Below are 25730 nucleotides of genomic sequence, written 5' to 3'. Positions count from 1 at the left end.
GAAAGGCAGGCCTGGTTAAAGGCGGCCTTATTGCACGGTCTTTTGGAGCGTAACTATAACTGTCAAAACTAAAATCAAGTCATCGGAGTGGCAGGCTCATTAATTTTTTTTTGCTTCAGTGGTCAAGAGCCCTCAAGTTGCCAATTGCAAGTTGCATGAAGAATAATGAGGGCGTTCTCATTTAGATGAATCGGTGCTTCTAAATTTGAAGGGAACAAATTACATGGTAACTTACATGGACGAAAAAGAACGTACGTAAACATATTGCCTGAGTATTTCCATCTATTTTGTCCGACTTACGTGACTTATTCTCATGTTTTCTTTATTGTCATCTTCAATTTAGAATGGATGGAAGAAAGAAGATAGGCGTGAACGAATCGTCTGTAAGTACAGTGACACTACAGTCATGATTGATATACAAAATGTATAGGAATCCTAGATACAGACTTTAAGGTACATATTTCGAGGTGCATAACAGACACAAAATTTGTGTCATAACAAACACCAAATTGGTGTCGATGACCTGACATGCATGCATTCTTTTGTGATGGTCTTTCAATTTGTGCCGAGTGTCCTTGGCAGGCTTGACTATGCTTCAGTGGTCATGAAAGGATTCAATAGATAACCTCTGCCCCACTAATCCCCAGCTATTGTCTGAAATTGCACCTCGGAAGATATATTATAACAACTCAGTCCCTCAAATGATAGTCATATAACGACCAAAAGATAAATGACTGACTATCATTGAGGACTGAGTTCCGCAGTCTATAGGAATCCTCATTCCTAGACTCGCTTGCCAGTCCTATATACGCCGTACCTATGTATATTGAGGACTGGCTTACACCATTTTGGATGTCAATGGGAAATACACACTTAACGATTTGCGCCGGTTAGAAACTTGAAAAAAAATCTTTAAAATTTCATCAATGTATATAAATGTGGTACCAACTGTATTGCGCTTGATAATTTAAGACTCGGTTGAAACAAAATTAAGGATCGAAAGCATTTAAGTGTCCAAAAGGCAAAATTATCGTCAAAGTTCTGCGAAATCGGCACCCTTGCGAAGGGTTCAGAATTGAATCGAACGAAAATATCCGATCTTTGCGATCAAAAACACAAAATTACAACTTTAAACTTACTATTGGCAAAATACATTATTACCAAACAATATAGAATAGAAAATTTGACATCATTTTCTCAAAATAATGAAAAAATTTGCTCACTAGACATCGAAAAAGTACGCAATCCAATTCCCGTTCAAACGCGTGGGAAACTGAAAGTGCATAATCGTGACTAGGAATCCCAGGCAAACCTAAAACACATTTGCTAGTCAGTCAAATTTAGCCCTAGAACTCTGGCCATAGTATCCGTTTTTACTTCCACTAGGGCCAGAGGAACTTCCATTGAAAAAATTGTTGGAGATGGTTGAACGCAACCGGAACAAATAAATGATGAAAATTGACCTTTTCATTGTGTTCCTGGGTCACTTGGCAGGTGTCATACCATTTCGCAAGAGCTGTAAAATTCCATTTGAAAAAACATAGTTTTCACATTTATGCACACTTTCCCTACCTATAGAAATGAACCTCTATATTGACCATCATATTGTACCAATTTCTGTTACCTTCAATTCGACGATCCCTGTTGATTTGCTGTGAAAACGCTTGCATTTACTTGGAGGGTATTGCTTGGTTCTACAGTTATTTACATCATTGACATCATTTGACCTCTCGACCTGATGCGGCAATCTTCCCTACCAAGAATGCTTTGCAGTATATTACCATGATTACATGAGATTTTATGTGGTAGCTTGTGGGATACGATACATAGCCCATCATACGCTTAGCATTATGGGTAGCCTGCAATCACATCTGATTATATTTGACCTCGCGAGGTCCTCGCCTCATGTCCCGGGCTCGTCATGTCCATTTTACTTGAGGGTGAATAAATAACGGAGTAATGGATTAGGAATAGTAAATTAACATGAAACGTAAAACACCTGTATAAAACGAGAATAATTCACGCATGACCGACCGGCCGGCCGCCAGTTGGAATAAAAAATACACGCTGGATTGTCTTGGAACTCCAAATGCTTTAGTTACAAACAGAGATTGCGCTAGTAAAAATGCATTTCAGCCCCTGCCAAAGTTCATTTTCGGACTCCCCGTAATGTAGAATAGTCCAGATTATCGTAACCTTTGACATTGCCAATATCACACAAATGTCGTCTATTTCATGCAGTAAAGATGTATGACCAAGTTTCTGAAGAATATTGGTAAGTTTAAAGGCCAGATATCAGGCTAACGAATATGATCTGCATATATAGAAAGATCCGATCGTTGTCCGAACGTCAAAATTTGATAAATGTCAATGGTACAATTCTAAGCACGTGAAAGTCGTGGGGTCATTTCTCAACACAATACCTGTCAGAGGATAATTTACATAGGCACAAAAGACCGTGTTCAACGTAGCGTTACTCAGCCAAACATGGCAGAGTAGGTCCCGGATGGTCGTACATGTTCCTATCTCCACAACGTTATACCTTTCCAACAAGGAAAGAGATACAAAAGCCGAACGTCTAGTCAAATTCGCCGACAATGTCAATGCATATTTACATAGAAATTTAAAACAACTGGCCGAAGAAAGAAACCTACATAAATATGCTTTCTATACTTCACTTGACCCAAATATATGATTTTTTATGGTGATAAGACAGGCGCACATGGAATTTTAGAGGGATTTTGATAGCAGTTCCATAATAAAAAAAGCTGCTATCATATTCATAAGGCCCGCGCTTTTGAACTCGCCACCCAAAAATGGTGGTTTTGTTACGCTTTTCCTAACCAAGACTCGTTCAAATTGTTATATCTCTGCTTTAACAAAAGGTAAATGTAGTGTGTTTGGTGTCATTTTGTAGCTAAATGAGTGCCCTAACAGACCTCCAAAGGAAAATTGTTTATCAGCTAAGATAGTGGAGTTACAGTTGTTTGAGTTCAGAATGGCCGAGGTGGTTGTTGAGGCGGTGGCGGTTGAGGCGGTGGCGGTATGTGCAAAGTCTATGGGAAATAAAGATTTTGTGTGTGCGCGTTGAATCAACTGATCATATCTTTTCATCCATATGGGCTACAGACATGGTTAAGAGCTCTTTTGAAAGATTATTAACTCTGCTAATTGTTTTTAATCATTTTGAACTCTTTATGATTGGTTTAGTCTCTAAAATGCAAACTTTTATGTACAAAACTACCCGTTTTCATATTAAACACTGTAGTAAGCAATGCGGAAGTCTTCAAAATCTAAAAGTTGCTGTAAATTTTTAATTACTTATCCTATCATAGTCCAAGTTTACATTTTCTGAGAGGAAATTTGATGAGGAATCTAAATATGGACTTACTTTTTCTGTATGGGTTAGAGTTAAGATGTTTCAGTTCAAAATATGTTGAATTGTAAAAAAATTTGAACATATTTTGGGACACCCTGTATTCCGAGATTACCAAACAGCTGTGATTTTTTTCTTCCAAAGTCAGTCGGCTCCCCCTAACCTCTAACCAAATCAATGTTGTTTACTTTCAGTTTATAACTGCAAGTTAGTAATAAGCAATGCATGAAGTGACCCATTTTTTATTTGGAATTTTTTTATTCCACCCTGAATAACTTCAAGGTCACCCTGTACAATGAGTTGAAATGTGTATATTTAAATTGCTTTTGCCTTCAGCTTTCCAAAAATGTATACTTTTGCTAGTTTAGGGTTGATAATTGTGGAGATATTCTAATTTGAAACTTGATTGGTGTAAAAATTCATAATATTTGTGATGTAACGCTAAGGGTGGCGAGTTCAAAACACGTGGCCATAATGAGACTAAGATCTAGAAACACCCCGAAATGCCGTTTTGGGGAATTTTGCTAGCTGAATCTTTTGATGAAAGTCAATCTTTGACAAGATGTAACTTTGCTACGGAAAGTGCTATGAAAAAAAGTTTTCAGTTTTGGCTTTGTTTACTCAAGAGCTTTAATTTGATATATAAAATGATGCAGTTTGATAGCAAATTTGAATTCACCTAGCATACCTACATGATATAGGTATGACAGGGAAACCTCAGTTAACACATTTGTTATAGTCAGTCAAAATGGCCTAAACCGGCAATACAAATTTACATTGAAATTAAAAAGAAGCTTTCTAAGAAGGAAACCTTCATAAATATGTTGTCTATACTTCACTTGACCCAAATATATGATTTTTTTTGGTGATGAGAGACCCACACATGGAATTTCAGAGAGATTTTGATAGCAGTTCCATTAAAAAAAGGTGCTATCGTCATGAGACTAAGATCGAGCAACTCCCCTGTAATGCTGTTTTGGGGAATTTTGCTAGCAGAATCTTTTTGATGAAAGTCAATCTTTGACAAGATGTAACTTTGCTACGGAAAGTGCTATGACAAAAGGTTTTCAGTGTTGGCTTTCTTTCTTTCTTTCTTTATTTATTCGAACATACGCTTTTACATCAGCGGCACACGTCTACCCGACGGTGCGTTCATACAAAACATAACATAGAATAAGCAAAATTAACATGTAAACACAAACGCATACCATACACGATCCCCACACCCACATAATGTAGGTTGGATATTTTGAAACAAAAAAAAAGTAGAATTAATGATTTCAACACAGAGCACTAAACAAATAGTTACTACAGGGCCCAAATGCACAGAAGGGACATGACAAGAATGAAAGAGGGCGCACCCTAAAATGCCGCACCAGACAGGCCCTGACGGTGACAGGCACGCACCAATATGCCTCTGGATGCCCTCTGGTACAAAAAAATGTAGTTTCTGATCTATGTAGCGCTCTAATTTCCATCATATAATTAATTTAAACAGTCGTATGAAAGTCAGAGTAACAAGATGGCTTTTCTTGTACTTATGGCTAACAGAAATTAAGTAAAAATATTTACAAAGATAACAAAATATATACACAATTTATACGTTTTATGTATGGCCTATGTTATGTACAGCAACGTTGAAAATAAATTGGAAAATCATTATGCAATGATACGTGCTTTAATTTCAGACCTTAACTTCCAAGCACGTTTAACGTATGATTTGCAATAGTTATCAAATATACAATATATGGATTGAGCATCGGTAATATTCTTATATGTACAAGATGTACTACCTAAGGTAAGATGCAGTTTCATTTGCAAATCACTTGAGATAAATAGTTCCCAAATATCCAGACAATTATTATTTACAAGTGAAATCTCCAGTTTCATATATTCATCATTGCGAATATTCTTAAGTTCATTACAAAGGAATAAGAAGTGATTGACATCTTCAATACCATTATTACATAGAATACATGTTCCATTGTTGTCTGGAGACCAATTACATATTCTGCGCTCAAGTGGAAGTGTGTTTGAGCGGAGTTTAAATTTAAGCGCCTCGTCGTAAAAGTCTGTACTTTCAAGGAGATAATTCTCGAGTCCAGGATGGTCCTTGAGGGTACAATAATCATAAAGGGATGATTTTGAATTAACTTTGTCGCGCCAATTTTGAACGAAAATATTAACGTTGTTTTGCTTGATAGAGCTGACCCAATGCGAATTATTAGAGACATTTCCTGTGTGGGCATTCTCCAAAACATTGTGCAGGTTTAAATCATCCAGAGCTTTTTGGAGACAATTTAACCATTTGAAACGCGCAGTATTTTGGTTGTTCTGAAGACTGAGCATGGAATTGAATAAAAGCTTTGGCCAACGATGCAAGTCCATATCAATTAAACGAGAAAGATATTTAGCTCTGAATGTATTCTGCGTGGTTGCAATAGGAACCCATCCCAAATCACCATATAGCGCTTGGCTTGCTGGGTATTTCGGGTAGCTCTGAGGATATGGCGTGCCATTTGCAATTGCAAACTCTCAATTTATCAATATCATTTTGACTGTTACACACCCAAACTGAGCTAGCATAATTAATGGAAGGTAGAACAATTGACCGCCATAAAATATCACCATAATACACACGGTTGAAGTCGTCAAAATTATCAATGATCGATTTTACATAAGCTATAAGTCGATTACCCTTTCTAATTACGTCATCAATATGACTATGGTCACTTAAGTTACGAGATATTTTAACGCCTAAGTATTTGTAAGTGTCGACTTCTGAAATAAAATGATCTCCTAATTTCCAAAGCTTATTTTTGTCTGTGCGTTGGGTCATGATCAAAACATTAGACTTATCAAAGTTGAAGTTTAACTTCCAGTCCTGTGCAAATTGTGCAGCTACATGTAAATCCAGCATTTTGTTTAATTCATTTTCACTATTAGCTATTAATACTAAATCATCAGCCCAGAAGAGACTTCCGATACACAAGGGCTTTACTCAAGGGCTTTAATTTGATATATAAATGATGCAGTTTGATGGCAAATTTGAATTCACCTGGCATACCTACATGATAGATAGTAGGTATGACAGGGAAACCTCAGTTAACACATTTGCTAGTCAGTCAAAATGGCCCAAACCGGCAATACAAATTTACATTGAAATTTAAAAGAAGCTTTTTAAGAAGGAAACCTTCCTAAATATGATGTCTATACTTCACTTGACCCAAATATATGATTTTTTTTGGTGATGAGAGACTCGCACATGGAATTTCAGAGAGATTTTGATAGCAGTTCCATTAAAAAAAGGTGCTATCGTCATGAGACTAAGATCTAGAAACACCCCGTAATGCTGTTTTGGGGAATTTTGCTAGCAGAATCTTTTTGATGAAAGTCAATCTTTGACAAGATGTAACTTTGCTACGGAAAGTGCTATGACAAAAGGTTTTCAGTGTTGGCTTTCTTTACTCAAGGGCTTTAATTTGATATATAAAATGATGCAGTTTGATGGCAAATTTGAATTTACCTGGCATACCTATAGATAGATAGATAGATAGATAGGACATCCCGCCTATTATTTCAGGCGCACCCCTGATGACAGGGTAACAAAGACACTAAAGTGTGATACATTTCTGCGAGCTGCTGCGATAAACAAAACAATATCAACCAGAAAAAAAAATAAATAATATAACATTCAAAAGTACATAGGGCTCCATTACGGCCCACGATCTCTATGTCAAAACAATTTATAAAATACAAAAGGTTCAATCTTCGGGAACGAAGAGAACGTCGATACCACAAAGTTTACTAACACGTGCTCCATCTTCAAAAGAGAGTCACGGCATGCTTCACTGCAGACAGTGGTTGACCAAACAAAACCAAAAACAAGATCAATATGATCTATACATGTAGCAAAAATAGTTTTTCAGGAGTGTGCGAAAAACAACAATTATTCAGTAGATTTGGCAGTTGTACACATTGCTTTATGAGTTTTCCAGTCTTGTGCCTGACATGCCTTGCTACAGTATCTAGCAAGCGAGCAACGGGTGCATTTTTTCAGACCTCCAAGCGCTTGAGACGCTGAAATCTTACAGCCAGGATTAAAGCAATGGTCCAGTTTTTGTAAGATGAATTGTCTTTCATATTCGTCCTTTACACAAGATACATCCACACAATCCGATTTCAAACAGACAACACGTGGCTAACTCCAGCGTGACAGACGGGACATTTAGATAGGCTCTTTTTTTTTCAAATGCCTCAACAAAAAAATCTACAAGACATATCCCAAATTGTTATACTCCAAGTCAAAGAGAACATGTCATAATTTAATTTAAAACACACAAGATGAAACCAAGTGATTCAATGGCTGTATGGTTGTAAATTGAAATACAGCGTGACAGACGGACGGAAAAAGCACCCATTTAAAAAAAAGAGTACATTCTTGCAAAACTCTATCCGTTCTCAAGTGAGATTTATTGAAAAATGCTGTCAAAATTAAACATTGGTACATAAACTCTCAGTAAACATCATACTCAAAAAATACAAAGCTGAGATTTTTATACCTGGGCTCGCCAAAGTCGTGACAGACGGGACGTGACAGACAGGACCATTTTTGAACATTTTTTACAGTGATCTTTAGAGCAATGGTGAGTTGCTCAAATACACTTTGTGGGATTTATTTTCATACAGAAATTACAAACAACATCTAATCATGATAAAATATTACCGTAAACATCATTTGAGGCCTCTCGTGCGAAGGGAGTCAACCTCAAACAGCCAGTACCCATCAAAATGATCAAATTTTAGTGTTTACAATGGTTTGACTGCCAGATGGAATTTTAATTGTCAAAATGAGCATTAAATCATTTTTATTTGCCAAAATTTAGTGCAGAATATGAATCTGAAGTAAAAAACCAAATATTTCTGACTTGAAAATTTCCCCCCATTTGATTGTACATGGTATGAATGCTAAAATGTGACAGACGGACACATTTTGAGATGGAATATCATCTATACTAAATGTCAGTGAACAATTTTACTTTGTTTTTTATATGAGGCCTACTTGATAGGAGATAGGAATTAAGTTTTGAACAAAAAATATATTAAAATATGGAAAATAAACAACTTTTTGATGTTTTTCTGTGACAGACGGGACATTTCAATACCCACATTTGAAGGCCGTAGTATACGTTTATAATGTTACTGATGGGTTTAAATTTTGTTCTGGAATTGCAGTAGAGATATCAAAGCTAATATTAAACCACTAATACATATCTTTTGTGCATGTACACTGGGATCAGCAATACTCATAAGATCAGCTATTTCCTGCAAAATTAGGGATACACAAACCTGTTCCAGTTCCCACTTCTTCAAATTGTCATAAAAATATATTAAATTGTGCAAGGCAAAAAACAAAAGTGGTTTCTGAAAGCTTTGTTAGTCTACTTTCCAGGAAACAATAACTTGGAAGCATTGAATGAACTTTTAAAATTTATGAAAATGTACCATTTCTGTGGAGTTAGCCACATGTCTTGCACTTAGACTCAGATTTTGGCTGGGGTTGCTGTTCAAAATGGGTGGGAGTTGGTGGGCATTGAGAGTTGTTACGATTAAAATTTTGAGGTTTCTCAGAAACAGTGGTCACAGATTCATCCAGATTTTCTGCCTGGTCTCCAGACGTAGACACTGCTGATGCTGGTATTTCCACGGCATCCGTTGAATTACTGGGGCTAGATGGCTGAGCAGAGACGACTTTCGAGCTCTTCTTAGTGTTCAGCCATTTTGCAAGTCTTTGTCTATCCCGTTTCTGGGTTGATGGTGACTTCTTCTTTTTCTTCTTCTTTGGTGGATCGCTGGAACTTGTTTTACCGTACGGTCATATTTCCCTTCGTCCGAGCCTTGTGATTTTTTGCTGTCGTGGTTATCACAGCGCGTTGTTGTGCTGGTTCGTTCCAGCTCATTGGTCGCATTCACGCCGGGATCACGCACGTAGGCTGGCTGATACGAGGCGCGGAAATTTAAACCAGCATATGTCCAAGTAGATTTTCTTTGTGTTTTCTCGTAATGTCCAAGTTGGTGGCTCAAGGCTGTTAACATCAAGGGCCTGGAGTACTCGCTGTAGTTTTTGGCCTACTCCTGAGAAGATTGGTGAGTCCATATTTCTCGGGTAGGTTGAAAAACAATTCGAAAATGCCGAGCTCTACAACAACACGTCTTCTCTCCACCAAGTCAGCATCGATCTATATGACAGTCAGTGTAAATCATGAAATAGATTATTACATCAATACATGTATTAATGCCAGGTGAATTTAAATTTGCCATCAAACTGCATCATTTTATATATCAAATTAAAGCCCTTGAGTAAAGAAAGCCAAAACTGAAAACCTTTTTGTCATAGCACTTTCCGTGGCAAAGTTACATCTTTTCAAAGATCAACTTTCATCAAAAAGATTCTGAATCTGAATGTATGTACTGCATAACACTCCTGGTGGAGTCATACACGCAGGATGAGGTGTGCGCATGAAATTTACTAGTCTTGTTGGTTGAGGTGGCTTATGACGGCTGTTTTAAATTGCTTGGTGTCTTCTATGGTGGTTACTGAGTAGTGAGTAGGGTAGTGAGTTCCAATCTTTGACTGTTTGGGGGAAATAACTGTATTTGACAGTTCTTGTTTGATGTGATGATTTGGTAGCAGTTGGGATGTTGGTGCTGTGACAGACGTCGGACCGGCAGAAGGAGGTCATTCACCGGCAGGGCGAGGAGGTTTTGTCTTGACTTTTGGAGACCTGATAATCTGCTTACTGTCCTTCTGTTCTTGAGTGAGTTCCATTGAAGGTTGGTGAGAATTTCAGTAACACTGCTGTGTCTGGAGTAGTCATTGACGACAAACCTTGCGGCTCTGCGTTGAATTTTTTCTAATTTGTTAATAAGATCCTGCGTATGGGGGTCCCAAACTGAAGATGAGTACTCCAAGAGTGGGCGAACTAAGGTGAAATATGCATTTTCTTTGATGGATTTGTTGCAAGAGTAAAGGTTCCTTTTTATAAAGCCAAGTGATCTATTTGCAGAAGATGTAATACGGTTGATGTGTTTATTCCAGGTTAGGTTGTTAGTAATATCAACTCCAAGATAAGCGTGACACGCCATGGATTCCAGTGGGGATTGTCCTAGGGTGTAATTGTAGACCTTGGGATTACGAACATATGTGTAATCCGCATGACAAAGCACTTTTTGGTGTTGAAGTGCATTTGCCAATCATCCTGCCACTGGGCCAGGGTGTCAAGGTCGTCTTGGAGTTGATCCTGGTCAAATTGATTAGAAATATTACGGTAGGCCTACATGACACAATCGTCCGCGAACAGTCTAACTTCAGAAGTAATATTATTCAGCAGGTCATTAAGGGCTGGGGTATGAACGTTTGGACAGTATTTATTTTGGGACATTAGAGCACATCAGACATATCGAATTGCATTCTGAATGTGAAGAATGTCATTCCGATATCAAATAATTTTGATTTTTTGAAATTTGCAATTTAATACACATTTTCGCAAATCATTAAAAATTGATATTTTTGATATTTAACAGTACTTGAAGTAAACTTTATAAATCTGTTGATTTATACTTAAAGTGTATGTAGGTGCGATGAAAAGCCCACGATCAGTTGAAAATTTTGACCTATCGTATTAAAGATATGGATTTTTTTCCCAAAACACCCAAAAAAAATTAGGTCTTTTGGGAAAAAATCCATATCTTCAATATGAAAGGTCAAAATTTTCAATTGATCGTCGGCTTTTCCTCCCTGCTACATACACTTTAAGAATATATCATTAGATTTATATAATTTACTTCGAGGACTGTTATATATCAAAATTTGAAAAATATCAAATTTTTATAATTTGTCATAAAATTTGTATTATATTGTGATTTTCAAAAAATGAAAAATATTTAATATCAGAAAGACATGCTTCGTATTCAGAATGCAATTCGATAGGTCTGAGGTGCTCTCATGTCCCACAAAAAATACTGTCGAAACGCAATAAACGCTCATTTTAGATCCCTTAATGAAAGCTAAAAAAAGTAAGGGTCCCAGCACCGTACCTTGAGGAACGCCAGAAGTCACCTCTGTCCAAGTCGAGTGCTCACCCCAGACAACGACCCTCTGGGTACGGTGTGTGAGAAAATTTGAGATCCAAGTGAAGGTTTTGTTTCTAATACCATTTAATTTGTGAAGGAGACGTTTGTGGGGGACAGTATCAAATGCTTTTGCGAAATCCATAATAATCATATCAATTTGGGATCTGGAATTGAGGGAAGACGTAAGGATTAATTGAGATTCACATGAATGGTGTTTCCTAAAACCGTGCTGTTTATCGGTGAGGATGGAATGTTCATCAAAGTGGGACATTATTTGGGAATGGATATGTTCAAGGGTTTTGCAACAGATGGAAGTTAACGAAACGGGTCTATAATTGGAAGCAACTGAACGATCACCTTTTTTGAAAACAGGGTAGATGTTAGCACAGAGCCAGGAAGATGGTAGGTTACCTGTGTCCAAAGACTTTTGGAAAATCAAACAAAGAGCAGGGGCCACCTCATCAGCAGCGAGTTTGAGAATTTGGGCAGGTACACCATCTGGGCCGGAAGCCTTATTTGGCTTAAGATCTTTTAAAAGCTTAACAACTCCCTCAACTGAAATCTCAAAGTCGGGCATGGATGGAACATTTATACTGGGTGAAGTGGGAGGGAGCGTAGCTTTCTCCTGCGTGAAAACTTTTTTAAATGTATCATTGAGTATGTTTGCCTTCTGAATATTTCCAGAAACAATTACACCATCCTTTTTCAGGAAGGGGACTCCACAAGAGTCGTTTTTTAGGCTCTTTATGAACGACCAAAATCTTTTTGAGGAGTCAAGACAAACTGAATTTACATATTTCCTGTATGATTTTCTAGTTTCATTATAAATCACTTTCCTTTGATTCTGAAAATTTTCAAAGGTGTCAGGTGTTGGTTGTTTACGCCAACTGTTGTATGCCCTTTGTTTTTTTCTATGTAAGCGCTTGATACCTTTACCAATCCAAGGGGTCAGGTTCTTTTTGCTGACCATTCGAGCTGGTACATGGGCATCCATGACATCTTTGATTTTATTTTCAAAATCCGTATACATACTTTCGACAGTTGAATTGGAACTATCATTGGTTGTGAGATAATTACTGAACTCAAGGAGGTCAGCTTTTATAGCACTGACATCAGCCTTGTGATAGCTGTACACTTTTCTTGGTTTAGGTTTAACAGTTATGGGTTTTGAATTAACAACAATCAGGGGAATCCCGTCGTGATCCGAAATGCCTGGTATCACAGTTGAGCTCTCCACTAAGGAGGAATTGGTGGTAAAAAAGAGATCAAGGATATTATCAATCCTGGTAGGCTCGGTGCCCGGTGGGTTCAGTTTGTATTTAAAGGTAGGACGTATGACCGTTCCAGGATTTGAAAATGACCCCTATTTCACAGTGAATCGAGTACATTTGCAGCAATTTTACCCCCTATTTTGCACGAAATCAAGGAAAATTTGCCCCCAAATACCTCCCCTATTTTTATCATTTTGAGGACGCATTTTCATTTCACCCCCTTATCACGAGGAATCAAGGACATTTTTCCGAAATAAATACCCCTCTTTTTACCATTTCAAGGACGCTTTTGAATTTTCCCCACTATTTCACGGGGAAATGAGTACAATAACGAAAACTGTATCGAGAAAACGCGGACGAAAGTCCCCCAGAAATACACCCTATTTTTCATTTCAAGGACAATTTTGCTCCAAAACACCCCTAATTTGGACAATCGCGAACAATTTTGTCCTCGAAAATTTCATGGACATTTCTTGAAAAGTACCCCTAATTGGAACCATCATGCGTACACATTGTCAGTGAAGACTGAACCCATCGGGGCTCGGTGACAATCTGATCCAACCCAAACTCAGCTGAAATTTCCAGCATGTGATTAGACAGGGCAACATATTGAGAGCCAGGTGGTATTGATTGGGTTAGCCAATCAATGTCAGGAAGGTTGAAGTCCCCAGCTAAATAAATTTGGCTGTTTTTGTTTTTAGTAGCTTTACAAAGGGACTCACGTAACTGATCAAAATACTCAACAGTGTTACCATACAATTGGGAACGATAGAATGAACCAATGATGATTTGTTTGGCTCCTTGAAGTTCAACTGAAACCCAAACCGCCTCACATTCCGAGTCAAGGTCCACTCTATGAGTGGCTATGAGGTCGTTTTTGGTTGCTATAAGCACACCTCCTTTGGCAGGACCAAAATTACGATCCTTTCTAAAAACCATGAAGTTGGATGAGAACAGCTCATTACTGTTCACAGAATCATTCAAATGAGTCTCAGACCCTATGATGATATCTGGGTCTTTATCATCAATACAAACTCTCAAATCCGCAGTTTTGTTGCGGATGCCCTGGAAGTTTACAACCAGGATTTTTAGGCTGTTTCTTTTTGGTTTGGAGGTAGGTCTAGGGTTCTGGTAACCCTTGGATTTGGTGGATGGAGATGAGGAAGCCAAAGGCGAGCTAGGAAACTCACTGGTAATGCTGTCACAATCAGGTGATAAACAAGAAAAACTGTTTGACAGCTCAATATCAGATCTTGAAAACAGAGAGCTGGAGAAGTTTGGAAGGCCGCATTGGCAGCAAATCCAAGATACATTACTACCGTCCGCTATGTTTTGATACACTACCGAGTTCATGTCCATGCAATCTGCATGATACCAGCCTTGGCACTGATCACAAGCCACTGCACGCTGGCCCCATTTGGCTGCTTCACCACACAGAAGACATGGGAACTTGGGTTTTACTCTTGCTTAGAAATGAGTTCACCTGTATGCATATCTGTATACAAACGCTGTAGTTGCAAACCACTTCCAATGACGAAAATCGTCATGAATAACAATTCGGAGCACTTCATTTTGTACAGGAAAATGGAAAACAATAAGACAAAAAGAAACCTCCTGCCCCACCAGTAAGTTACTCACAACCACCGACCATTGTCATCACGACACACAGACAGTTTAGTCATCCATATCACCCGCCGGGATGGCCGCCATCTTTAAAAATTTACGATGTGACGAAATCTTGCGGTAGAATACGTTGATCCACACACAGTCAAAAATGTATCTTCTGGGTTTGATCGATTACCCAGAAGAAAGCTTGAAAATAATGATGTTATGAGTCACAACAACCACCAAAAATAGGTTCAAAATGTTCCAGGGTAGTATGTGTACCACAAGGTGAACCTTGTAGGAAGATTTTCAGCCCAAAAGGTGAACTTTGAAGACCAAAAATCACCAGCGATGTAGAGGCCGAGGTACACACCACCGCATGCGCACACCATTCTGCTAGCAAAATTCCCCAAAATAGCATTACGGGGGTGTTTCTCAGACATAGACCTTAAGGTACATATTTCGAGGAGCATAACAAACACCAAATTGGTGTCACTCCCATTGTGGCCTGTACACCATCCGTGATAATGAAAACGCGTAAAAAGGGTAGTTTTTCGTGGGTAGGCACAATCTGCTGCATCGTGTTTAGGGTGTCAAAAACATGAAAAATTGGAAAAAGGGTAGCAAAATTGCAATTGCTAATCGCGGAAATGAAATTTAGGGTATGAAATTTGATACAAGGAATAAAATTCCTGTTAAGGGTATCGTTTTAGCCAAGGGTTAAATCCTTGTTTAGGGTGCTTTTCAAATTAATTTAATATCGCTGATGGTGTACAGGCCACAATGCATGGGAGTGACCCCGCGGGTGAAAGGATTCAATAGATAACCTCTGCCCCACTAATCCCAAGCTATTGTCTGAAATTGCTCATCGGAAGATGTATCATAAGAACTCAGTCCTCAAATGATAGTCATATAACGACCAAAAGATAAATGATTGACTATCATTGAGGACTGAGTTCCGCAGTCTAGGTGTTTCTAGATCTTAGTCTCATGATGATAGCAGCTTTTTTAATGGAACTGCTCTCAAAATCCCTCTAAATTCCATGTGTGAGTGTCTCATCACCATAAAAAATCATATATTTGGGTCAAGTGAAGTATAGAAAACATATTTATGTAGGTTTCCTTGACCGACCTGTTCTTGACAAAAAATTGAAATTTCTATACAAATATGTATTGTGTTTGGTCCCCGGTCTAGGCGAATTTCGCTGACTAGCAAATGTGTTAACTAAGGTTTGCCTGGCATACCTACAATATAAACTCCTCAACGAAAGTTTGGAAAGTTTTTTCAAGCATCTATATCTCAAATTATTTGTGACATTTTCATATCATGTTGCATATCAATGGATAGCCACATTATTTCCCTTTACAATGACACCACATTTGAAACGATCTCTTTTTTCACGGCTGAGTAGACGTCTTGTGAATGTAGTGAGGTCTCAAACAGAATGTGCCAAATTGACCATTATTCTGTGCTCAAACAACACTGGTCACTAACCTCAATAGCGGTTGGTAAAGCCATACGCAGCCAGAACAGCCATCACCTCCTCCTCATGTTGCTCACCAGCCTGCTCACACATTGCTGTGGGATGGCACTCCATTCTTCAACCAGGATTCGTCACAGGTCATTCAATATGGTTGCATTGGCTACTCTGTTACGCACAACAGGTCTAAGCTGGTCACACATTAAGTGTTCAATCGGGTTGAAGTCTGGGCTGATGGCAACCCATTCCATTCTCTCTACTCCCATATTCTGCAGGTAGTCATTGACTACCCTGGCTCTGTGGGGGCAACCTTGTCATATGGGATGATTGCCTTAGGTCCCAAATTGTGAAGATATGGAATTGCAGCTTGGTGCACAGAATAATGGTCAATTTGGCACATTCGGTTTGAGACCCCACTGCATTCACAAGACATGTATTCAGCCGTAAAAAAAGTGATTGTTTCAAATTTAGTGTCATTGTAAAGGGGAGCAATGTAGGTATCCATTGATATGCAACATGATATGAACAGGTTACAAATAATCTGAGATATAGATGCTTGAAAAAACTTTCCAAACTTTCGTTGAGGAGTTTATCATACATGTATTAGTCATGTTAGGTCGCATGTCACAAGTGTGTACCCTAAAAAGGTGGAGGTGTTACAATTTGCCGAATGTAGGCGAATGAAAATCTCATATTGAACCAACCCCTTGTCCTATTGAGCTACTTTGGGTCTCATTTTAAAGCTAAAGAACAGGGCTAAAAATGTGTAAACTAGTACTGAAAAATGAGTCAAACTAAACAAATGGCATCAGCTGGAATTGAAAATTGACGGGATGGAGGAGCAGGTGGGTGAGGAGTAATGTATCAAGCATAGGAAAATATCTTCATAACCCCTTGTCATATTGAGCTTTTCAATGTCTCATTTTAGAGCCAATTACTGAAAGAAACAAGATTGACTTTAAAATTGATCAATTTCATATTCCACATTAGTTTCTCATTACATTTTGTACCACAGGTTGCCTCTAAATGCACAGAAGTCAATGTAATCACATGCAAAAGCTGCAAATGTCCATATCTCCTTTAATATTCACTGTATCATGATAAATGTATACATGTATTTTCTGAAAGGAAATTGCACAAGGAAACTAATTTTTGCATTTTGAAAATGGTAGGAAGTAGTGTTGGGAAAATATGAATGATTCATTACATTTTAATTTAAAAATATCTTTTTTTTGGCGCACCCTGTATTATCGTGAACGCGATTACATAAATTTTTTTGAAGGGTGAGACTGATGCATCACTATGTTGTGAACATATCCTGGCACATTGGACAAAATCCAACTTCAGACATTTGTTGTGGGTTATTTTATGTGAAGAAGGTCCAATTTGAGAAAAATGCATTTGAAATATCAGATTTACATTGCCGCCTATGCACTAATTATTCATTAATTAGGCAATTATGCCAAACCGAAAAACATTTGCAACTAAAAATGGGTATGATTAAGGGTAACATTGCCTACAACATATCAAAAAATACTTTTTTTGTCAATTTTGACCATGTAACACAAATTACACCACCTTATGACATGCAACCGTTAGTCCCATTCATGTTCAGTGATCCCAGCGAAAATGTAAACAAATTGAAATTGCTTGAAGGAGTATTTCGTGATCCTAGCATCCTCTTTTTATGATATTTTTCAGTAGATATTCATGAAAAAAGCTTTATGTACAGCATGTAGCCTAATAGTCTGTATCAAGTCTTTAAAAACCATTTATTTCCTTGATGCACTTCACCGACCATGTGCTTTTCAATACACTGGTAACAGAGATTTCATACTCACTGAAAGAGCTTGGCTTAGGTCTAACATGTGTATCACATGTTTGGTGTTGGCCAATTAAATCATGACATGCTGTCATCTAGCCTTGAGTAGATGAAAAATTTTGTTGTTTGGTCATGCTTCAAAACACATTATGGATGGAGAAGAACAGCCTAATCTATTATGTGGTTGGTCAAATTGACTTCTTGTAATATTATTTGCTCCACATGAGGGGTTTAGCACTGACACTTGGGTGCAATATATGGAAACATTTATCAGTCTACAAAATATAAACATTCTGAGACATGAATTTGACAAACTTTTGCTGAACAAAAGTAAGTAAACATTAGGAATCATATTTTTCAAAAATGAAATATGGGGTTTCAGTGTATTTTGAAAATGATGGGTTTGTGTGAATTTTCATAATGGGCGCAGTTATCCTGGTTTTGAAATATGTAATTTTTGACAGCTCCTCCATGGATATCCATGTACACTGTCTTTGGATGTACCACTTATTCGTACCCTGTGCATGGGGTACGAATCATTTGTATATACACTGCTCCATAGACAATGTGTTGTAATTTCGTTCTGGTATACCAGAACGAAATTAAAATTTCACGATATCTTTGCTAAACAAATTAATCTGCAAGAAATATTTTGTAAATAAACATTATGTAGCCTAGGTTTCCAGCCCAGGGGGGCCACTCATATAAAAGTTGTAAGCATGCGTGTGAATGCACTTCAGAAAAGCACCCTTAACAAGGACAACCATTGTGTCTTCAAAATAACCCTTAACAAGGATAATGGTTTGTTAACCATACCCTTAACAAGGACAAAGTTACAAGTGGATTAAAGCCAACCCTTAGCAAGGATGCATGATCAATTTTGAAGAAAAAAGTAAAAGACATCAAGTTTCTTATTTCCTTTATTATAATACTCTAATTGGATACTTCCTAACTGGATTTGGTAGGCTTAGGCCTACTAGTTATCATTATTCAACATAATTATCGCCTGCATTATTAGGGCAGTATATTTTATTATGACGATTGTAGGGATATAGGAATGTGATTAGATTTAAATACCCTTAGCACGGACACATGGTGTCAAATATGACTCCCTTATTTGCTATAATCAATGCTTTTGAGACCCTTAACACGGGCCCGCAAGTGGCCTGTGTTGCAGTAGGAAAAACCACCCATATTCGCGTTTTTGTTCACACGCATGCTTACAACTTTTTATATGAGTGGCCCCCCTGGGGTTTCCAGTGATATAAAAATCTCAACTTTTTTTTGAGAAAAGTGGGGGGATGATGATTGATGCTGTTGCTGTGGATCACGATATATGCCCTTTTAAAAGTGAAGAAGTCATTCAAATTGTCATTTGGTAATTTTGAAATGCAAAATTTGGCAAAAAATGAAGAAAAAAAACCCCAGAAATTTATATTGACTAAATTTCATGACCCAGAACACGATCATGTCAGAAATTAATATTTTGTTCTGGGTCTGATTATTCGGACTAGGCCTAAGTTACAGTTGTAGTATTCTACAAATTTCGAACATTTGAGGACTTGTTCTCAAGTTGTAGCAGGTGCCATTGTAGGGTGTCTTCAGTGTTAATTGTTTTCATTGTAAATGTCGCAAAATATTTATCAAAATTGACAATAATTAACAACCTGTTTGACCTCTACATATATTCATACATTGCTCACCTGTGTTTTCATATCATATTTTGTGGTGAAAAATGATTACAAATGTGTAATTTGTAATCATTTTTGGAGCAACGATTTCTTCATACCGACGGCTAAGTATGTATGTGAATGCATATTATTCAGCCTATACAAACCCATGAAACACTATTAAAAGTGAAGAAGTCATTCAAATTGTCATTTGGTAATTTTGAAATGCAAAATTTGGCAAAAAATGAAGAAAAAAAAACCCAGAAATTTATATTGACTAAATTTCATGACCCAGAACACGATCATGTCAGAAATTAATATTTTGTTCTGGGTCTGATTATTCGGACTAGGCCTAAGTTACAGTTGTAGTATTCTACAAATTTCGAACATTTGAGGACTTGTTCTCAAGTTGTAGCAGGTGCCATTGTAGGGTGCCTTCAGTGTTAATTGTTTTCATTGTAAATGTCGCAAAATATTTATCAAAATTGACAATAATTAACAACCTGTTTGACCTCTACATATATTCATACATTGCTCACCTGTGTTTTCATATCATATTTTGTGGTGAAAAATGATTACAAATGTGTAATTTGTAATCATTTTTGGAGCAACGATTTCTTCATACCGACGGCTAAGTATGTATGTGAATGCATATTATTCAGCCTATACAAACCCATGAAACACTATACAATGTACACAGCACCTGTTGGAAATCCCGGTCGCTGCAGTTGGAGCCGGGAGTTTCAATTATTGGAACTGGGCCTAGTAGAAACATACAGCCAATTTATAGGTACAATGTATGAGAGGCAAACCTTATTAACACATTTGCTACTAGCTAGTCAGCCAAATTGGCTTAAACCGGGGCCCAAACACAATAAATATTTGCATAGAAATTTAAAAGAAAAGATTTGTCAAGGAAACCTATCTTTTACATGTCACTTGACCCAAATATATGATTTTTTTTTTGTGATGAGACAATTGCACATGGAATTTTAGAGGGATTGTGATAGCAGTTTCACATAGAAAAGCTGCAATCATGAGACTATGCTGTTTTGTATTTTAATTGATGCATTAAATGTTGGCTGAATATTTTTAATGAAAGTCAATCTTTGGCAAGATGTAACTTTGCTACGGAAAGTGCTATGACAAAACGGTTTGCAGTTTTGGCTTTCTTTTATACTCAAGGGCTTTAATTTGATAAAAGTGATGCAGTTTGATGGCAAATTTGAATTCACCTTTCATACCTATTATTTATACTGTCAGTACTGTCAGTATATAAATTACAGATTCATGTAAAAAAATGCCTTATTTTGGCTTAAATATGGCTTTTGGCCGAACCACTGGCAGGCTACATGTATGACAATGACAAAGGTACCAAAATCTGAATTTTGATGATTTTTACGATCGTCCAGATGAGCAAATCTGCACTGAATTGGCCTTTAAAACTTGTTCGAGCATATTCTCTTTAGAACGCAAAGCTTTAGCTAAAGCTTTAGCTTTGCTGTTAGAGATCTTTAGTATATGGTTGTTGTGCGGATCCGGTTCACAAAGATGCACCGGCATACAAACACTGATAAAATGTAGGTATGAAAGGTGGATTCAAATTTGCCATCAAAAAACCACATCAATCAGCCATTTTGGTTAGGCTCCGATCACTCAGTGTGCTAATTGAATGGCGCGTACCAGTGATCGCGGCAGCTGCGAAATTCAGTCCCGTTTTACTTCCGTGTTACGATTGTTCGGAAAGTGCCATACGTCTGAGCAGTTTTGCTGTCTCTCTCTATCATGTCATCCGCCGCCGCCGCCTGCTTCAGAGCACAATCTGAAGTTCCAGTGCACAACCAAAGTCGCATCATGAGAATATTTTCATGAGTCTGACACAGTACAAGCGGTAAGATTTTTAAGACTGAAGGATTTAGTCTAGCCAGGTATAGGATGTTAGCGGTTTACACGGATCATCGGTTAACCGACCGCGAATGCACCATCTGTTTAGGAAAAGCAGTAATCGTTTAAACATAAAAAAATTTTTTTGTTGCTTTTGGAGTGTCCCTGGACCTAGAGCTAAATGCTAGGATCATTAATGGTTGACGTTAAAAAGAAAAAAAATAGGCCCTAGTGTTTTCATGTCAAAACACTAGTGACTAGGGCCTACCTTTTTCTTCTTTTTTTCAACCATGAATGATCCTAGCATTTTAACTCTAGGTCCAAATAAGATACTCCAAATCCAAAAAAAATAAGTAACTTATTTTTTTAATACTTTTTTTTGAACATATGTTTACATGGTTAAAAGACCATATGTGACATGATCAAGGGGAATGAGTCACATGTTGACCCTAGTCAAAAATGAGTTTTACATATGTTTCTAAAGTGGACATTTAGAGCTTTCAGAAACTGAAAACCCCAAGTTGATACAACTTTTCTTTACAAAGTTAACTCACTTTATCAATCGCTGAAAACAATAGAAAACAAAAGAATTTTAACTTTTTCTTTGCCAATATCTCAAAATCAATGTTAGCGACATCCGACTCATTCCCCTTGATCGTGTCACATATTGTAATCTGGTTACACGTTTAGCAAAATATCTTTGTGGTCACACCCTTAGCCAGGTACCCCTTTATGCCTTTTGAAGTTTGGCAAAAATTTAGGCCTACATGTATTCTAATTATTACTCAGATAGTAGAATTACTTCACTGTAAATAACTGTGCTTGTTATTATTGTGTGTTTCTACAGATTGTGGGTTTGAAAGCCGAACTTTTTCGTAAACAAGAAGAATTTAAGAGAGAACGTCTACAGAATGCGGGAAGTTCATCTACTTCTAGACCCAAATCGTCGGTCAAGGTACGAATATTAAGCTACTGTAAGTGTAGGTGTTGTAGTATACAAGTTGGTCTTATAATCCATAGGTTGGGGGTTCGAGTCTTGGTGGAATTTTTTGATGTGTAATTTACCGGTACTTATTTTTAAAGATAAATATGAGGAGAGAGATGAAACTAACTTGGAAGTATCAATTTACAAATTGGAAGTATATTTTCCATATATTTTATGCTATAGAGCAGCTATTGTAATATAATTATGAGTACGGTAGCTGCTGTATAACATAATGTGATTTAGGGGTTCATTCATAGGATTGAGGGCATGATCGCTGTTTATGCCCGAGGCGTGAGCCGAGGGCATAAATCAACGATCAAGCCCAAAATCCTATGAATGAACCCCGTTCATACATACCCAACATTCTGAACATTGTTAGCAATCCAAAACAAATGAAAATAATAAGGTTTTATACAAGTTTAAATAACATTTTCATAGGTTAAATAACATTTTCAAAATTGGGAGAAAATGAGTAGGCCTACTTGCAGGAAGCAGCTCGTGAGGTCAACGGCCGGGAGCATGCGCGGATTTAGAGGGGGGCACAGCCGGCCCGTGCCCCCCTTTTAGCGGATCCCAAAAAATAAAAAAGAAGAAAAGAAAGAGAAGGGAAGGAGGGAGAGAAAAGAGGAAAAGAAAAGAAAGGGAAAAAAGAAAAGAAAAGAAAGAAAGAAAGAATAACGTAAAAAGAAAGAAAGAGCCTACAGCCTGATAAATCTGTAGTGAGTATCATACACCGGGGTGGCACTCTCCAGGCACAGATTCAGCGGGGTGGCGCCCCCTGCTCCCCCAAAAAAGAGAAAAAGAGAGAAGAGAAGAGAAGAGAAGAGAAAGAGGTAAAAAGAAGAAAAAGAGAAGAGAAAAGGAGATGGGGGAAAAGTTAAATTGCATAAGCCCATGCCAAAATAAACCGCACAGTAGCTCACAGTCTGGTCTATCAGAAGTATAGGTCCTATAATACTAGATTCTTTTAGGCAGTGCTTGTTGATTACTGCTGGCCTGTTGATGATGCAGGGCCCATCACATTTTGTCACCAAAGTCAGCTTCATGCTGACTTCGATCCATGCATTGCGAATCTCCGAGTCTTAGGCCTAAAATGAGTAGGCCTAAGTGTCATCAACATTTTGCAAATTGAGTTCGGGCCGTTTTTGTTTTGTTTTAAAAAGTAATGATATACTCGTATAGTGTAAAAATGATGCACCACATGGCTTCAATTGGACCTTCATTTTGCAAAATTACCCAATTTCGGAGGGGGTACTTCCCCCTCAGACACCCCCTGCCTATATAAACAACTGCCCGTTTCGGCATCTGTATTTCACACCCAGCACTCTGAATTTATACAATAACAGTGAAAAAAAAGTGGCTTAAATTGGCCCGTCATTTCGCAAATTTTATATTTTCGGCTTTTTCAAACTCAAATTTTCCACAATAATAGTGCCAAAATGGTCCACCAAATGGCTTCAATTAGGTCTTCATTTTGCAAAAGTTCCTCATTTCTGAGGGGCCATCCCCCCTCAGACACCCCCCCCATGTGTCGAATAACTTTATGGGTACAAAAGAGGTCAAAACTTGTCCACGAATGGCTTCAATTGGGCCGTCTTTTCGCAAATTTTTGACTTTTTCAAACTAAAATTTTACACAATAATAGTGACAAAATGGTCCACCAAATGGCTTCAATTGGGTCTTCCCTTTTCCAAAAGTTTCTCACTTCTGAGGGGGGGCACATCCCCCTCATACACCCCCCTGCGTCGCGCAAGCGGAGTGCCCCCCCTTTCTCGAAATCCTGGATCCGCCCCTGGCCGGGAGTCAACGCTTTCATCTCTTGCGCTCTGCGTATGATGGGCGCGGTGACATGCGCGTGTACGCAACAATAGCAAATCGTGGATCGCGTTAATTGGGTTCCAACGCTGCGTGACGCAGCTTGTTATGCCCTGCGTACTGGTCATAAACGGTATTTATGACCAGCAAAAAAGGGCGCAAATCCAATCAGAAACGTCGTTATATCGTGAGTATGTATGAACTAGATTTCCAGGAGCAGGTTAAGGGGTCAGAATCCGCAAAAAGCGATATTATTTAAACTGATGAATGTTTTCTCTTCAGAAAGCAAATATCTGGAGCAAGAAGAATGCAGGTGTTGAATCACGAGCAGAGAGGGACACACAGCTTACTAGCGAAGAGGAAGATACCCTGGCTAGGTCACAGTAAGTGATGGGCTATTCTTTGGTAACAGAAGTCAAGTTAGCTCAAGTTCATTTGATAAGGCATTTGAATATGGTGCAAGCGGTTGTGGGTTCGATCCCTGGCGGTATTAGTATTATGTTTGTGTCAAAAAATTGAGTTAGCTTAAAAAACTCCTGGACATGGAACTTATTGCAAATCGCCTCGTTGTAACCCATGAAACTCAGGGGGCTGATCCTGGCTGTGAAAGTGGAATGTTTAGGGTGTGCACTAAGCTACATCCCTGAGTTTATGGACAGATATGGGGCTGTTAGTGATCAGCAACAACCTGTAAAGTGTGCTGAGGCTTTGGATCAATGTCTATGCGTTGTGCCTGTGCGTAGCACACTATAAATCATAACACTATTTTTTCTTTTATTTAAAAAACGAAGAGGGAAAATTTTAATTTCTTTTCACTGCAGGTCTTATGCATTCATGTAACCCGGGGTTTGTCGGCTAATGTAAAATTAGATCGCCAATGTCAACTCACAAACACCAAACATGAACCAAATGTTAAGTTGCTGCTGCCCCCAGAGGTACACTGCTACTCTACTTCATTTGTAGAGTACCTCTAGAGTACACATATATCTGAATCACACAAGTACACACACTGGTACTGGAATGGTACTGCACTGGTACTCCAAAGTAGCCACTAAGTAGCTCTGGGCAGTGCAGTGTACCTCTGGGATCAGCAGCAATAGGAATCTGATAGTTCTATAGCAGGGTTGAATGAAGCACAGTCTGGTGTGAGTGTTCAAATATCACTCTAAAATATAACAAATTATTTGTCTGGGCCCAAGAATCATAAATATTAATTTTTTCTCAATACAACCTATGGTTCAGAAGCTATGTGTAGTGCAACAGGTCAAGGGTCAATTTGAAATTTGTACAGGGGTCTGAAACCCGGTACCCCAGGTCAACATAAAAAGTGGTAACCATGTGTGTTCTTCCTTTTTTCAAAACCCTCCTTTTCACTGATTTTTCACTGATTTTACCCCCCTTTTTTTGCCAAATCACTGACAAAATCAGGGTAAAAAATACCCCCTTTTTCAAGGTTTTCAATGAGAAGATTTCCAGACACCCCTTTTCAATGACTCCAAATATTTTAATATATTAAGTACAAAATGTGCAAGTATGAACATTACTTTGTGTCTGTTGTACTCCCAGATGATCCTGTGTTATTAACTGGGGTAATTACAATGCCTGTATACTGATTTTAATTGAAAATGGGAATGAATTTACAAGATTCCTTTGGCAATTACACAGTATGTATGTAGGGGTCCCATTAT

At 38.0% G+C, this 25730-nt stretch overlaps 1 protein-coding gene across 1 annotated transcript in view; it reads left to right on the top strand.

Annotated features, from left to right (window-relative positions):
• The first annotated feature begins 240 nt into the window (after window positions 1–240).
• Window positions 241–25730, top strand: part of LOC140143522 (coiled-coil domain-containing protein 174-like) — a 36513-nt gene continuing 11023 nt past the window's right edge. Inside the window, exons 1-3 of the mRNA XM_072165352.1 lie at window positions 241–383; window positions 22090–22197; window positions 24325–24425. Of these exons, the coding sequence (XP_072021453.1) occupies window positions 345–383; window positions 22090–22197; window positions 24325–24425 (248 nt within the window). The 5' untranslated portion in view covers window positions 241–344. The remainder of the gene's footprint in view (window positions 384–22089; window positions 22198–24324; window positions 24426–25730) is intronic.

This window comes from Amphiura filiformis, unplaced genomic scaffold (assembly GCF_039555335.1).
Source record: "Amphiura filiformis unplaced genomic scaffold, Afil_fr2py scaffold_22, whole genome shotgun sequence".
Taxonomy (NCBI): domain Eukaryota; kingdom Metazoa; phylum Echinodermata; class Ophiuroidea; order Amphilepidida; family Amphiuridae; genus Amphiura; species Amphiura filiformis.
This window is presented reverse-complemented; position numbering and strand designations above follow the sequence as displayed.